This window comes from Marmota monax, unplaced genomic scaffold (assembly GCF_021218885.2).
Source record: "Marmota monax isolate L192 unplaced genomic scaffold, Marmota_monax_Labrador192_F-V1.1 WCK01_AAM20220418_F8-fsc00125, whole genome shotgun sequence".
Classification (NCBI taxonomy): Eukaryota; Metazoa; Chordata; class Mammalia; order Rodentia; family Sciuridae; genus Marmota; species Marmota monax.
The window spans coordinates 12158683-12174891 of NW_026695235.1; the positions used below are offsets into that span (position 1 = coordinate 12158683).

At 47.9% G+C, this 16209-nt stretch overlaps 1 protein-coding gene across 2 annotated transcripts in view; it reads left to right on the forward strand.

Annotated features, from left to right (window-relative positions):
* Positions 1–16209, forward strand: part of Trappc10 (trafficking protein particle complex subunit 10) — a 74816-nt gene that overhangs the window by 9659 nt on the left and 48948 nt on the right. Inside the window, exons 2-4 of one of the 2 annotated variants that reach the window (XM_046438946.2) lie at positions 6723–6804; positions 10929–11064; positions 11148–11312. In XM_046438946.2, coding sequence (XP_046294902.1) covers positions 6723–6804; positions 10929–11064; positions 11148–11312 — 383 coding nt within the window. The remainder of the gene's footprint in view (positions 1–6722; positions 6805–10928; positions 11065–11147; positions 11313–16209) is intronic. The other variant, XM_046438948.2, reaches the window with a different exon arrangement.

The following is a 16209-nucleotide window of genomic DNA, read 5'->3' on the forward strand; positions in this document are numbered from 1 at the left end:
TATCCTGTGGGGTCCTGGTTTGATTGGTGTGTCACATGAGTGCTGAGGCATTTTCACCACTTGAAATTGTACCAGCCCCTGTTCCATGCCAGGCACTATTGTGGGTGTTTGGTGGGGCTTTACCTGTGAGTAAAGGTCCAACTCTCACAGAGCTCTCCTCCTAGCAGCCAGTGAGTTGGCCAGTCCCTGCCTCATTCTATATTATTTTGGAGCAAATTTCAGACATCATATAAATGTTTATGGTAAATGCACGTCATAACTGTATCTGCTGTACACTAAATGTTTGTGCCCCCCTCCAACTCCTATGCTGAGACCCCAGCTCCCACGTGATGGCATTTAGGAGGTAGAGCCTTTGGTTACATTAGGCTAAGAGGGTGGGAGCCCTTCGTGATAGGATCGGTGGCCTTGTAAGAAGAGGAGAAGGGTGCTGAGTCTCCCACTCCTATTATTCCATCTCACAGAAAGGCCAGGTGAGATGCAGTGAGAAGGTGGGCATCTGCAAGCCAGGGAGCAGGCCCCCAGCAAGTGGACCTGCTGACACCTTGGCTTGGACTTCCAGCCTCTGAACTGTGGGAAGTGCATTTCTGCTGTTGAGCCCACCTGTCTGTGTCACTTTGTTATGGCATTTGAGCTTAGAATATGTCTCTGTAGATAAGGACTTTAAAGACATCACTACCAACCTTTATCATACCCAGAATAATTCTTAACGTGAACTATTCAATGTTTACATTTCCCATTTGCCTTAACCTTCCCAACTTTGTAAACTAGCGTGTTCAGACACAGTTTTTATGCAGTTAGTTCCCTGCTCCTCCTGTGGCTTGCCATGTGCTGTAGGCCACCTTGTCTCGTCTGCTCCGCTGCTGCTGGGTTCCTTTTGGTTCTGCACACTGTTCAGTGGTGGTGTGTCTGATTGGTTTTCCACTCCATCCTTAAATGTTGCAAGATGGTAATATTGTAATTTTGGCATTTTTCATTTGTTGGTTGGAATCTTGCTACAGAAAGGGTGTGTGTGTGTGTGTGTGTGCACGCGCGCGCACCCGTGCGCACCCATGTATGTATACATGCATCCTTACTGCTTACAGTGTTTGCTCACCCAGTAGTGCAGTGGTGCTGCACACTTGACCTTTCCCTAAAATGAGCTGGTTCACTAGCACCCTGCAGTGGTGATCGGGTGGCTTTTTTAAAGGGTCACAGAAGTGCTGGGTGTACTTGAGGCTGTGGTGGCGGCTGCCTCATTGTGTGCATGTTGTCGCATCTTTGGCTGCGGAGAGCCTCTTTCAGGCTGGCTTCAGAGGCTGGTTCTCACTGTCTGGCGTGGCAAGTGCCCCAGCTCACTTTGTACGTTTCCCGCCCCAGTCCACAGTCTGCTGATTGTGCAAGGAGCCCTGGTTCCTTTTAGGGAAAGCAGTATTTTAAATTAAAATCAAAGACTGGGGTTTCAGTGAACTACGCTGTCTTTTATATTTTCTTGTGCACTGAAAATCTCAGCTCTCGAGGGACTTGGGGTGATTGGAGGTTCTCAAGCTTGAGCTGTGTTGGATTCCCCTGGTGGACTTGTTAGATGCCTGGAGTTCTGCATGAGCAGGGCTGAGCAGGGTCTGACCATTGTGTGACCAAGGCCAGATGATGACTGTGCTGCAGATCCAGGGAGCCACCGTGTGGGGTGCCACACGACCGCCCAAATGCCTTGCCCCGCGTTGCACTCAACATGTGCTGGGCTGCATGGCACACTGGTGGTGTGTGGAGGTCTTCCTCACTCCTTTCCCAGTTGTGTAGAGCTCCACCGTGTTGTAGCAGTTCTGAGGTCTACACTGCTAGTCCCCATTGGTACATTTGAGTTGTTTTTCATTTTGCTGTTTTAAATGCCCTGTGTCAGACAGCCTGTGCTGGCAGCTGCCTTCTAGCATGCGTTGGGATAGAGCCCTGCAAGAAGGCTGTGGTCTGTGGTAAATGTTAAGATTATTTTGCTAAACTGCCAAATTCTCCTCTTTAATGTCTATACTGTTAGGAAACTGCTGGGAGGTGAAGGGTAATCTGGATAAAGTGGTTTGAAAACGTGTCTGTCCATAGCCCAAAGCAGGGCACACCTGGAGCAGGTGGGGCCTCTTCAGTGTCACGACTCCTTCAAGCTGCTACAACACTCCTGTTTTCTTTTGTGTAAATCTATGTAAACTGTTAAATACTGATTCTTTGGTGTTTTTCAGTTTGGGTACATTTATCCAATCTTTTTCTTTTGAAAATTTTTAGAATTTTAAGTGCAGTCTGGTCTTAGAGGGCTGGAGAAGATGATGGTCATCTCCTTGGATGGACCTCTGAACCTCCTTGGCATGTGTGCTCAGTTGTCCCTCAAGTTAAAAGAGAGCGGACTTTGGGGACCTGGGGATGTGCTTCAGTGGTTAAGCACCCCTGGGTTCAATCCCTGGTTACTAAATAAATAAATAAGAACTTTAGGTTTGGGGACTTTATATCTTTTTTTTTTTTTTTTTGGTACCAGGGATTGAACTTGGGAGCACTCAGCCACTGAGCCACATCCCAGCCCTATTTTGTATTTTATTTAGAGACAGGGTCTCACTGTGTTGTTTAGTGCCTCGCTTTTGCTGAGACTGGCTTTGAACTTACAATTCTCTCATCTTAGCCTCCCAAGCCACTGGGATTGCAGGCCTGCACCACCGCTCCTGGCTGGGACTTTATATCTTTGTCTTGTCTTTATGTGTCTGTCATAGTCCTTTCTCTGCAAATTCCCATAGCATAAACTCGATGAGCACTAATGTGCTGTGCTGTTTTCTCTTGGTCACCCCTGGGAGAGAAGAACAGAGGGAGGAAGAGAGAATATACGTGTGTGTGTGTGTGTGTGTGCAGGGCTGAGGATCCCAAGGAGGAGAAGCAGAGGCCACATAAGGACCAGGAGGAAGGCCAGGTGGTGGGCATACATAACTAAAGCCAGTGACAACCGGGCAGGTTCCCCTGCGTGTGATGGAACATCGTGGCATTCCAGCAGACCCGAGGCTGGGGTCCGTGACATCAGGCAGCCAAGGGACGAAGATCCCCATCTCACCAACTGCAAATGGCTTCTTAAAATGAGGTCTTCTTTAAACAGTGGAGGGCTTGCGTTTCATCTTCCATAGGAGCTTCCAGTGAAATGGGGCAGTGTCTGTGCAAGAGACAGGGGTGACTCGGCCTTGCTTCCTGCTCATGCAATCTGGATCCTTTTTTTAGGCGCTGTTTCTCCTTGCTTCCCACCCAGCCCCAGATGTGGAAGCCTTTCATACATATACTTCAGGAGGACGCTGGTGTGGGGATTCCCTGCTCCATAGTTGTGCGTTCAACATTAGTTTTCCCCATGACAGAATGCCCGGTTTGAAAGATTAATTTTCATTATGGTATTGACATTGGGCATGAATTACAGCAAATCCACTGTACATTATCGAACAGGCTGAGACAACTTCCCAGTTTGTGACCTCAGAGGCTTTTTTAATTTTATTTTATTTGAAACTCTGTCTTCCCGAAAGCTGATGAGGAGCAGTGATGAACATGTGGTCTCGGAGCAAGCAGGGGCAGGCTTGGGCTTGAAGATGCGCCTTCCATAGTGACGTTTGCAAACTTGAGGACGTAACCTAAACTGGACTGCAGCTTGCGTTCAGCAGCATGTTTGAAGAGTAGCCATTTCTGCAGAGTTTTCATAGATCACATATTTCATTCTGCTTTTTGTTATTGAGGGGCCACTCTAGGCCTGATCCCACCACCACACTGCTTCTCTGAGTCCCGATCAGGGGCTCACCCAGCCCTGGCCGAGAGCTTCAGATGTGAAACGCTTGCTGCCCCTCACCTGTGCAGGTTCTGTCGCAGACCAGAGCTCTGGTCGACCTTTTCCTTCTGTATGGGGCAAGCTTGTGAGGGTTATCAGACTCTGTGTGCATGTTCCTTGTGTACTTATGCGACACTGCATTGCAGGGACCATGTGTGCGTGCGTGTGTGAGATGTTATACGGAAAACTAAGTAAAAAAAGAGAAAGCTTCCATGTGGTTGGCTTAGTTTCCATCTAGTGAATAGTAATGATTTTTATTTATCTATGGAAACCTTTAATGAGGCAATAGAAATTGGCAAAAAATAAACTTGAAGCTGACAGAAGAGGTGTTTTTGGTTTCTGTTTGGTTTGGTTTTGGTGGTGCTGGGATTCGAACCCATGGCCCCAGCATGATAGGCAAATGCTCTGCCATTGAGCTACACACCCTGGTGCTAAACATTTTCTCACTGAATTGATTTCTGAGATGACTGCCAAATAAATGAACAAGATGAAAGTGCTAAGTGAAAATATAAAAATTATTTTTATCTCCATAAAAATGTAGCAGCAGCAGCCCTTTTACCACTACTCTAGGTTATATCTGCACATCCACTGCTCACTCGCCCTGTGGCCTTGCTGGGGAGCCGTTTTTACTTTCTGCTTTACATCTGATCCCCAGGCACTAAATCCTCAAGCTTACTGTGGAGAGTAGGGTGTCCCTGCCCTGGGTGACCCCATGGTGTACAGGACGGTGGCTTTCAGGCTGTCCCTGCCCTGGGTGACCCCATGGTGTACAGACTGCAGCTTTCAGGCTCCCCTGCCCTGGGTGACCCCATGGTGTACAGGACGGCGGCTTTCAGGCTGTCCCTGCCCTGGGTGACCCCATGGTGTACAGACGGCGGCTTTCAGGCTGTCCCTGCCCTGGGTGACCCCATGGTGTACAGGACGGCGGCTTTCAGGCTGTCCCTGCCCTGGGTGACCCCATGGTGTACAGACGGCGGCTTTCAGGCCTTGCTTGCTCCGAATGACTCCGAGTTATAAAGCAGCAGTTTGCCGTGTTACTACATTTTGAGTATAGGTGCCAAGGTAGAAACTTTAGTATACCTTGTTTGTACAGGTGAGCCACCTCGTGCCCAGCCCAATCATAAGGCACAAACTGACCATTCATGCCAAAAAGAAATTACCATCTGTGAACTTATTAAATAGGAGTCCGTGGGCATGTGGCATGTCAGGTCCCATCAGACACACAGAGCTGCCAGCCACACCAGATGTAGCCCCTTGTGTAAGAGGAGAGTGCCTCACGCTGACGTGGCAGGTGTGGACCTGTCACATGGCCACTCCTCAGGATCCTTGCCCAGGAAGATGGCCAGAGCCACCTCTCCCAGGTTTCAGTTCAGCCTGTCTCCCCTGCGACCACAGCCCACTTACAGCTGACACCTCAGTGCTGCCCTGTGCACCGTGTCTGGTCATCTGCGTGACTTTCTGCATCCGAGTCAGCCCTGCCTTCACTTCTAGCAAGGTCTTTGAATCCTGTGGCTGTCTTAGCCTTTCTCAGCCTTTCTGTGACCTGTTTGTCATCAAGTGAAGTATGATGCATGACTTGAGTTTATTGATAATAGAGGTTAAGATTGTGATGCTGGGGTCACTGGTACCAAGTGAAGTCACGAGTACCCAGTTCAATGAAGTGGATAAATGGACTGAGTATGTGAATTTATTTTTATTTAGTAAATTCTGACATTGTGAAAAGACACAGAGGTGCCCTGTCTCTTTTGATGGCATGGCTAGCTCATGACCCTTAGGCAGCTGGTCAGTGGAGGAGCAGGACAGGGACTGGACAGTGAGGTTCCCAGTGCCACCCCAACCACTCCACTCATATATAGAGAAATGACCTTTCTTGACAGGAGAGTGAAGTGGACATAGCTTTCCTATGTTCGTACATGAATACATGACCAGTGTGATTCCATATCGTGTACAACCACAAAAATGGGAAGTTAAACTCTGTGTATATATGGTATGTCAAAATACTGTCAGGTATAACTAAAAAGAACAACAACAACAAAAAAAAGAAATGAGCTTTCTCTCTGCAGTGACTTGACATCATCATGTGGGTTTTTTTAGAGTTTTTTTTAGGTTCATGATCACAAAATAAGCAAGTGTGTTAATGGTCTACATCAGTTTCTGATGACTTCTTTAGATCAGTATAAAGGCAGTTATGAAAATGGTTTTGCTTAAAGAGGACCTTCTGAGTGTAACAGTTTTAGCATCCATTAAAAGGTTATGCCATCATTTCTTGAGAGAAGTAAATGGATTTTTTGGTTCTGTAAAGCTAGGATGAAAGAGCTGGGTGTGCAGTGTGAACCTGCACGTCCCTGCTGTAACCATACCTGCGTGGGCTGGCTTTGCGCCCCGACACAGCCACCTCTCCAACCTTGCTTTCCTGTCTGTGAGTTGTTTCCTCCTAGGAGATCCTGGCCAGGGCCAGGTGAGAGGCTGGGGGTGTGTGCATTGCAGCTCCTGCTGCCATTGGGGGACGCTGGAGTTACTTGGAGGAAGGCGTCCACGTTCATCCCTTGGGTTTCCCTTCCCATGTGGAGAGTTTTCTGGCTCTTACACAGTTCCGAAGGCTGGAGGGCACAGGGCTGGGGGCTGAGCAGCTCCTGACTGCATGGCCTCTGGCGGGCCTCTCGCCTTCCTGATCCTTGTTTTCCTGTGGAGAGCCCTGGCCATCTCATGGAATTATTGAGAGGTTAAGTTCAGCTATATGTGTCAAGTGTTGGATTTTTCTTGAGATTAATCATTTAGAGACACAAAACAAGATTGTTTTGTGATGTCATTTTACTGAAAAAAAATTGCCCAACAATACACTTTGATAAAAGCATGTTTTGTCTATATTTACCCACCTACAAGTGCCATAACTGGATTTCTCTTCATTCCGTTATAGGTGCTGGAGATCAGAATTTGTTTACCTCTATTTATCCGACACTTTCCCAGCAGCTTCCCAGAGAGCCAATGGAGTGGAGAAGGTACAGTGTCTGGGTTTGGGCTGTAGCCCCGCCTGCAGTTTCTGGGTGTGGGAGCAGGCGAAGCAGCACAAGCGAGGGCCTCTGTCGTCAAGAATGGAAGGGCTTCCCCTGAGCTGCGTCTTACTGTTGAAGGCATTGGACGATGCTCTGTAATTTTGGGGGTGCTTGATCCTTGAGCATTCTAGGCAAGGGCTGTGCTTTCTAGCTAGCTCCAGCATGGTTTTCTTAATGAGACATTGGATGGCATTTTTTTTTTTTTTTTAAGTTAAAGACTGATGTTTGTAGGAATGACTTGTGATTCTTTCTGGTGAATCACAGTATCTTGAAGGTACAGGCAGCTTGCTGGGGAGACATATACCCCTTAGCAGCTGGGCTACCAGAGCTTCTCACCAAGCACCCGTGTACTTTTCTTAAGGATAAGAAGCTATATGAAAAGATGTTACTTAGAAATTAGAAGGATAAATAGAAGAGAGGCCTGGTCACCTGTCCCTGTAGTTGGCCTCTTGAGTACACTCAGGTCCCATTGTCTACGGACTTGTCCAGAGGGAGTCATTGGCTGGGAATCTTCCTGGTGAGATATTATTTGTGGAAACGTTTGGGTAACCTGATGTAGTCAGGGTGCATCCTGACCTCCTGTTGTTCCCCCGTCCCTGTCACTGTGGCTTCTGACCATTGGTTTTGCCTATTAATGTGAAGGGCTCTCTGGGTGACTTGCCCTGGCCCTCAGGCATGTAGTCTGGTTTCTGTGCCTGATGATGGTGTCTCAGTATTAGTGAGCCTCAGCTGTACTGTGGGCATCAGGAGTGCCGCGTGAGAAAGGATGTTCTTAGAGAAAGCACGTTCACATGCCGGGAGGCCCAGTGGCTGAGAGAGAGAACACTTCAGCCAGTGCAGAACTTAATGCCTAAAGAAGCGGAGTAATTGTGCAGGATTTCAAATAAGCATGTGTTATTGAACGTTCAGGAAGATACAAGAAGAAAGGGATGTTCGTGAAGCAAGATGGAGGTAATGAGGGAAAGAAAACTGAATGGAGAAGCCACTTAGACTGCATATGTTGCCATTTCTGCACCTTCTTGAAAGCCCTCTAAATGAGAGCCAAGGACTGCACCATTGGACCCACACAAGGATGGTGCCTTGGCCCTTTAGTACTACCAGAAGAACGCCACAGCCTGCAGCTCCCACAGCGAGCAGAAACTCACTTGGCTCGCAGTTCTGGAGGTGCAAAGGCTGAGATCAGGGGTGGCATCTGCCAAGGGCCTTCTACTCTGTGCTAATGTGGTGGAAAGATCCCACAGGGAAGTCGGAGAGGCAGAGGGTCAGACTCTTCTTTCCTAAGGAACCCACACCTGCAGCAGTGGAACTGCTGCCAGATAATGGCACCGTCCAGTCCCATGCAGCGGCTCCTACTCTAAGCTCTTCTTGAGGGTCCCACCTCTTCACATTCTTGCAGGTTTCCAACATATGAACTGTGGTGCATATGTACAGACCATAGCAGAGAGAGAGAGGGGACAACAACAGCTGAGAGATGTGGACACATCTGTGGGAGAAGGAGGAAGATGGAAAGGTTGGGAAAGAAAAGCCGAAATAGCTGAGCCCCAGCCTGGGTTCATGATGCATGACCAAGTGCAGAGCCTTGGCAGGCAAGGGCGAGGCCCACTCTGGGAAGTAGGCTGGCAGAGGTGTGGATAAGGAGCACGACCCAGGCGCCCACCCCATCCATCAGTGGCATCCATGCAGATGGCTCTTGTCTTGCCTCTGCAGAAGCCTGAAGGACCTTCAGTGGACAGAGAGGCTCCCGACCCATGGATGTGAGGCCCTGCAGAAGTCAGGGAGAGGGGCCATTCTAAGACTAGCAGGCTAAGTTCTGAACAGCTCAAGCCCAGGGCCAGGAGGTCTACAGCCAGACCGCTCCTGGGCAAGAAGGTGGAGAGTTTATCTCAGGAAAAGTAGTGGCCTGGGAAAGACCGATGGAGTGCCCATCAAACTCAGGAGTCTTAGGTGAGGGACATCCACCTGAAACATCAGAATGGGACCTTACTAGGAGTGTCTTTGAAGGTAGACGTAAGGTAAGGCTCACTGTGAGGTCATCCTGGGTTAAGATGGACCCCAAATCCAGGAGGTGTCCTTATAAGAGACAGAAAGGAAGAATGCAGAGGCACATGGGGGAGGTGGAGATGGAGCCGCAAACCAGGGAATGCCCAGAGCTGTCAGCAGCCCCCAGAAGTTGGAAGGGGGACAAGAAACCTCCCACATAGACTCAGGGGAGCTAAGCCTGCTGACTTTTGATTTTGAATTTCTGGCCTCCTGAAGGGTGAGTCAGTAAGCAAATGTTGTTTCAAAGCCCCCAGCTCCATGGTAATTTGTTACAGCAGCGCTAGGAAACTCAGACAGAAGGAAGGCAGAGAAGGGCAGGACAGGCAGCGCCGTCTTAGGGTGTGTGTGTGTGTGCACGCACGCGAGTGAGTCTTCTAAAAGCTTAATACTGTATGTTATGCACATATAACTTTGATAAAAAATGGGAATTGATTAGATCTTAGAAATTAAAATATTGAAACAAACCTTATCAGATGCACAATAGCTGTCTAGCTGAAGGGCCAGTGAGCAGGCTGGAGACGGAGCTCGGAAGACCATGGCCCGTGCTGCGCAGGTGGGTGAGTGGAGAGGGCAGCTGGGACAGAAGGGAGGGGAGACTGGCAGAACCAGTACCAGGAGTGTTCCAGAAGCAGACCAGGACTCTGCAATAATCCCTGGATGTCACATGCAGCGTGAGGTCCAAAATTTACAGCAGTCGTCTTGAGATGGTAAGGGAAAATGCTCTGAACTAGGGCTCATCATTCATGCTTTAGTGAGAGGGAGAGCTGAGCCAGAGCCTCTCGAGGTCTCGTGCTGAGGGTCTTCTGCTCCTGGCCCTGGGCGACCCCAGGGACCTCTGCTTTTAGTGGGGAGGTACTGCAGTAGGCGGTAATGTTCACAGACTTCTCTAAGATCAGAAGCTGTACTGGCCTCTCTGGAGTAACTCGACGGTGCGTCCCACAAGGAACACCAGTGTAGACAAGGTGTATGTGGTGTGTTAGAATATTTAAAGTAAAAACTTGCTGGAGTGGGGATATAGCTAAGTGGTAGAGCGTTTGCTGAGTGTGCATGAGCCCTTGGTTTTGACCCTCAGCACAGCAAAAAAGAGAAGAAAAAAGTGTTGAAATAAAACGCCGTGGCTGTGCACCATGGCCCATGCCTATGATCCCAGTTACAGGAGGCTGAGGCAGGAGGATTGCAAGTTTGAGGCCAGCCTGGTAACTTATCACCCCAAATCCCCCCAAAGTGAGAATGTAACCAAAATAGAAATAGATGGCTAAACTTTGAAGCTGTCAGAACAAAAGAATGGAAGAAGAGAACTTGATTATCCTCACAAAGGACGGGGAAGGTGGAGAGCTTGCAAAGAGTGAAGGCACCCTTTCAAGCAGAAGTGTAACTGTGTTGAGTATGATCGGCTTCAGCCGACTAAACCAGAGCATCCCTAGACTGAATTAAAACATCCAGCCGTAGATGTCTCAAACACAGCACAGGGAAAGGACACATGGTGCTTAATTTGTTTTTTAGGCATGAGCACAGCAGCCTCCTCTCAGGACCTTAGGTTAGCTGTGTGACTCATGGGATCTCTCTTTGGCTTCTTTCTTGGGCTGAGGAAAAAGGGGAGGTTTGTGCCACTATTTTATTTGAGCTCTGCAAGAAAAGCCTGTTCTTTATCACCAGGTAACTCTGCTCCTTGGGTACACAGGTTGCCCCTGAGCACCAGTGCTGGTGCAGTTGACTTGTAGAGCTGCCCTCGTTTCCTCTTTCCCAGTGACTTCGGGGTGGTTGTCGTGCGAGAGCTGTCTCGGGCTGTGGGGCCTTGGTGGAGTGGGACCTGTCAGGGGAGCGTTGCTGTGTGTGTTCTGCAGCAGCACTTATCGGGAGGGAGCGTGGGTGTGTGTGAGGTGCTTCCAGTGCTTCTGCACAGAGCATTGGTCATGGCTCATACTATATTTGCTTCTGAACTCATAGATAGGATCGAATTATTTATTGTTGCATCCCTGCTGAACCTTGTTTAGTTGTTTTCTCAGTTACTTTTTAAAAATTGTTTGTAGATCCTATGGCCGGGCTCCAAAGATGATTCACCTGGAATCAAACTTTGTTCAGTTCAAAGAGGAGCTGCTGCCCAAGGAAGGAAACAAAGCTCTGCTCACTTTCCCCTTCCTTCATATCTACTGGACAGAATGCTGTGTAAGTATTGGTTCAGGGAGAAGAAGATGTTGGGAGTGGGCTGAAGCCCGTGGGTGGGTGTGGAAGTCCAGTCTGCCTTTCAGGTCGCCTCTGCACTGTGCTCTCTCATCTTCGTTGCTTTGCGAGATGCGTGGCTGTGTCCTTGGGTGTTTCTGCTCCTGGCCAGTGTGCAGCACTCTGGGATCCCAGTACATCTCAGTTCCCGTGTTCCCTGCTGGTGCAGTCTCATGGTGCCTTGGGGCCATCAGGTTTGATCTGTTTGAGCTGTGTTTAATTCTTACTTTAGTGCCCCTTTCGCGACCCTCCACCTTGTGCTGTCCTTGGTGACCGTCACCATCTCATCTGCTTAGCCATAACCTCTTTCACTGACTGGGTGGCTGTAGAGGGAGCATTCCAGAACCTGGGTGTTTTGCAGCTGTGTATTTATGACCCAGACATAATTCTGGGTCCTTTCTTGCTATGTGGACTCTACTACGCATTTTGCAGCATTTAAGGCACATAAGTCATCACCAGGGGACCTTTTAGCCTGTAGGCTGGGCTGCAGAGGTGTTTTGTGTGTGTGTTTATCGTGTTGGACTCTGGAGACCTGTGCGTGGTTTCCCCTGCACTTCACCCCGTGTGCCTTTTCCCAGCAGAGTCACGTGTGGGCAGCGACATGCTAGTGTGTGTGAGGCACTGCATACTGGGGAGCTCACTGGCCACTCAGCATTCAGAGTTTTTACTGAAGTCAATCACCTGAAACCCTCTGCTTGGAACCGACTAAATTGCAGAAGCAAAGCAGGTGTTAACCCACTGTGCACGCACACAGTATCGGCCCGCTAAGGCCCTCATACTGCAGGCTGCTGGAAACCCCCCCACAGTCCAGGTTCCAGATGTAGCCAGAGGCCTGGTAGGCAGAATGGCCTTCCCAGCCTGCCAGGCAAACCCTCCTCTTCTTGACCCCTCATGCCTAATTCCAGAGCCTGGCTGTTTTGCAGCTGTGTATTTCTGACCCGGACATAATTCTGGGTTTTGATCATAATTTGGATTTTGCCCATTTGCCCAGAATTGTCTGATTTCTTCCTAGTTCTGTTGCTTTCTCCCTTGATGACTAGTAAACCGTCTCTGGGGTGCCACTCCAAGACTTCAGTACCCTGCTTCCTGTCCAGCCTTTTCACACTTACATCTGGCCTCCAGTGGCGGTTCTTTCCTGAGACGCTCTTTACCAAGAGTCCTAAGCATCTGCCCCCCCAATCCTCTACACGGAGGAAGACACAGTGCATGTTCATTTATTCAGGGGTTATGGCCCCTTCCCTGTGCTTATTCTGATGCCCAGGCTGGTCTAGATTTGGCCAGTGAGAGTCACTTCAGCTGACTTCTGTGTCCTTTCAAGCACTTTCCAACTTTTATGCATACCAAGGTATTCTAGGTTCTTGTAGCTTTTTTTTTTTTAATATCTATTTTTTAGTCATAGTTGGACACAAAACCTTTATTTCACTTATTTATTTTTTTGTGGTGCTGCTGAAGATCAAACCCAGGGTCTTGCACGTGCGAGGCAAGCGCCCTGCCGCTGAGCCATAACCCCAGCCCTCTTGTAGCTTTTATTCCAGCTGGACCCAGCTGTTTCTTTGGAGTCCTTGTCCTTGGGCAACACGTGTGCTCTTGGGTGCCTACGGGCATGTTGCTGTCTCTGGCCTCTCGGTAGACAGAGCTGAGAGGGAAGTGTCCAACAGACTGTGAGTCGCTAACAGTGCCTTCCAGCGTGGCCTCCACCCTCAGGCGCTTCCTGTAGCTTTTCCGCATCTGCTTCTCCTCACTCAACAGCATCAGCGTGGATATTATCCACCCACTCCTATAATATGCGAAGGGTAATCTCAGAGCTGCTACACGCACCACGGTGAAACAAGTCCGAGTGGAGCTCAAGCCTTTGTGCCCTTGTGCTTCTCTAGCCTGACAGAGTGCTGCCTAGTCTGTCTGGCTGGCCACGTCCTCCCCAGCTCATCCTTCCCGCGTTTGCCTAGCTACGCTCGCAGGTTGGAAAGTGCAGAACATGTACATGTGCAGAACAAGTGTCTTCCTGATGTCTGGGCCTCCTAACCAGGAGCAAGGGCTCTTGGCTTTGTGCACGCTTGCTTTTGTGTTGTATACTTGCTGTATTTCTTGTTAAATCTGTATGACTTTGTTGCTCTTGTAAATGGGGCTTTTGCTCCCATTGTATTGTCTAGTTATTTTTGTGTATGTGAGGCTGTTGATTGATTTCCTTATTAAGTAACCTTGCCAATTTCTCTGATTGTGGAAATTAGTTTTACCTTTGATTCTCTAGGTCCCGAGGTCTGGGGCTTTCTGATTTGCTATATGCAGAGGGAGAGAGTTTACTTTTTCAGTCTTTGTGACTGGAATTTTATCTCTGATCTGACATTGTCAAATAGCAGAGGAGATGGTGGCTGTCTCTGCCTTGTGCCTGACCTCTATGGTAATGCCTGTTGCCGTTCCCATCAGTGGGTGCTGGCTGAAGGACAGAGGAATGTGCTCATCCATTTTCATTTTCTCAAGAATTCTCAAAGAATACGAGTTGCAGTTGTCAAAGGGTTTGTCAGACTCGGGGGACACAACGCTGTTTCCCCCTGGCATGTCCTGAATTGTTTTTGTGGGTTTCCTCTGTGGCCTGCATCCCTGGGTGAGTCAACCTGGCTAAGGTCTTATTTTCTTAGCATGGCTTTGGAATGGGCTTGCATTTTATTTAAGGCTTCTACAGTCTGTGCTCACAGGTGGCTGGTCTTTAGCTTTTGTTTTGTGTTGTCTGTATGAGGTGCAGGTGTCAGTGTCATACTGGATTCCTGAGTGGCATCTGGGAGTTCTTGTTTTGTGCTTCTGAACAGACTGTTAGGTTGGAGCCGCCTGGTCTTCAGGTGTGCTGGGATTCTGCCCTGCTGGCTGGGCCCACGTCTCTTTTTTTAACTTTTTAGTTGTAGATGGATACAGTACCTTTGTTTGTTTGTTTGTTGTTTTTAGTGTGGTGCTGGGTTTCGAACCCTGTGCCTCATACATGCTAGGCAAGCACTCTACCACTGAATCCCAACACTGGGCCCTGGGTCCACACCCTTTTACAGAGTATTTCCTTGGTAACTTTCTGGGTCCCTTCTGTGAAGTTGGTCTGTTTCAGCCCTTTATTCATTTTAATAAGTTATATTTTCCTTAGAAATTATGCATCTCAGTTAAAGTTTACTTTTACTGAGATGCACATACAAAGAACCCTGTTTTGTAACTTTGAAAATGTGGCCAGGTCTCCCGTTTTCTCTTCTGTATTGTGTGCTCATGTGCTCTCACGCTCTCTCCTTCTTCCTTCCTGAGAGTAGGAGTTCCTTGGTTTTTATTTATTAGTCTGATTTACTATTACTCTCTTTTTTACCTCATTAATTTCTGCTTTCATTTATGTTGTTTCCTTCTTTGTATTTTCTTGTGGTTTACTTTATTCTTTTTCTAGTTCTTTTGAGTTTGAAATGTGTTTATTTTCATTCTTAATTTTTTTTTTTTTTTTGGTGGTGCTGGGGGTTGAACCCAGGGCCAGGTGCAGGCACGGCAAGCCCTCTACCAACTGAGCTGTGTCCCCAGCCTCATTCTTAGGTTTTGATTGATATCAGTCCTCCAAGTCACGAATGTTCCTTTAATTAATTGTTTAAATATATAATAGGGTTTATCCTTATTTTTCAGAAATTCTGTGTTTTGTTAGTATTTCTCATTTTATCCAGTAGTTGTCTAATAGAAAGTTTTTTAGTTTCCAGAAGAAGAAAAATTTTTATTAAAAAATTTCTGATTTTCTTGCATTGTGATCAGAAGTGTTCGTAGGGTGTTTTTGCCTTATGGCACTTAATTGTTCTCTGGGACCAAATGCAGGATGAGTTTGGTGGACACTTTGTGTATCGGGTGTGTCCTCTCGTCTTTAGCCTGCAGTGCTGAAGCCGCTGTCGCGAGGTCTCCTCCCTGTGTTGCTGGGGCGTTGCTGGCTTGGCTGCCACCAGTTGGCCTGTCTTCAGCGGGCAGTGGCGTGGCAGTCTCTGGGTGGTGGGTGTTTCTATTTCTCTTGCATCTTCTGTAGAGAGTCGTGTGTGTGTGTGTGTGTGTTGTCTGGTATGTGGATATTTGTGACTAGCGTGATTTGTGAAATATGTGATTTACCAACAAGGCTTCTACGTAGTGTATCTTGCTTAGGGAAGGTCTTGTCTACCTGAGGATAGTGACTGATTTTCTCCTATGTTTCCTTTTAATAAGTTTAGAACTCGTAGCTTATGTTTGATCTGTTAGCTTCAAGTTATTTTTCTGTAGGTAGGAGCTGCGGGGTTGAGGGTCTGATTTTCTGGTCTTAAGTGGGCAGCAAATTGGCCTAACAGTATTTCATAACAGTCTTTTTTCTATGCATTAGGTATGTCAACTCAGTTTTAAATCAGCACCCTGCATGTATAATATTCTGGACACTTCTGTTGATCATTGTCTAGTTTGAGCTAGAATCAGGCTTTTAATTATTACATTTTAGTAATATGTATTGATATCTCTTCTTTTAAAATAAGCCTCTTGGCTGGTACACATTTTCTCTTCCGCATGGCAAAGGCGCAAATTGTACTTTTGAGCGAGGCTGAACCAGTGTGTCCTGTCCTGCCTGTTCCTCTCTGTTGAGAGGGTGGGTCTTTGCCCCTCAGGTTGAACTTGGGTGGCCTCTGATGTGCAGAGAAGTCACCCAAAGTCATGCTGTGCTTTCCGATGGGCCCCTTGTTCTCAGAACCAGCTGCTCTGCCATGGGAGGTCAGCTCGCCAGGGTATGGATCCCTGGGAAGGCCTCCTGGCCCAGCCTTGCAACCCTGCAGTGGCCACCAGTGGGGTGGAGATGAGCCACTGTGATTGGAATGGGAAAGAAAGAGGGGCAGGAGGGGTTTTGCCTGAGGTCATCACTGTGACTTCTCAGAAGAATCTCAGCAGCTGGGAGTCTTCTTGAGTCTGTGTGCTTCTCCATGCTTTGTGCCTGTTCTTATAGGTTTAGTCACAACATTTTTCATAAAGTCTTGCATTTTTTTGGTACCAGGATTGAACCCAGAGAGGCTTAACCACTGAGCAACATCCCCAGCCCTTTTTCTTTCTTTCTTTTCCTTTTTTTAAAAATATTTTATTTAGAGA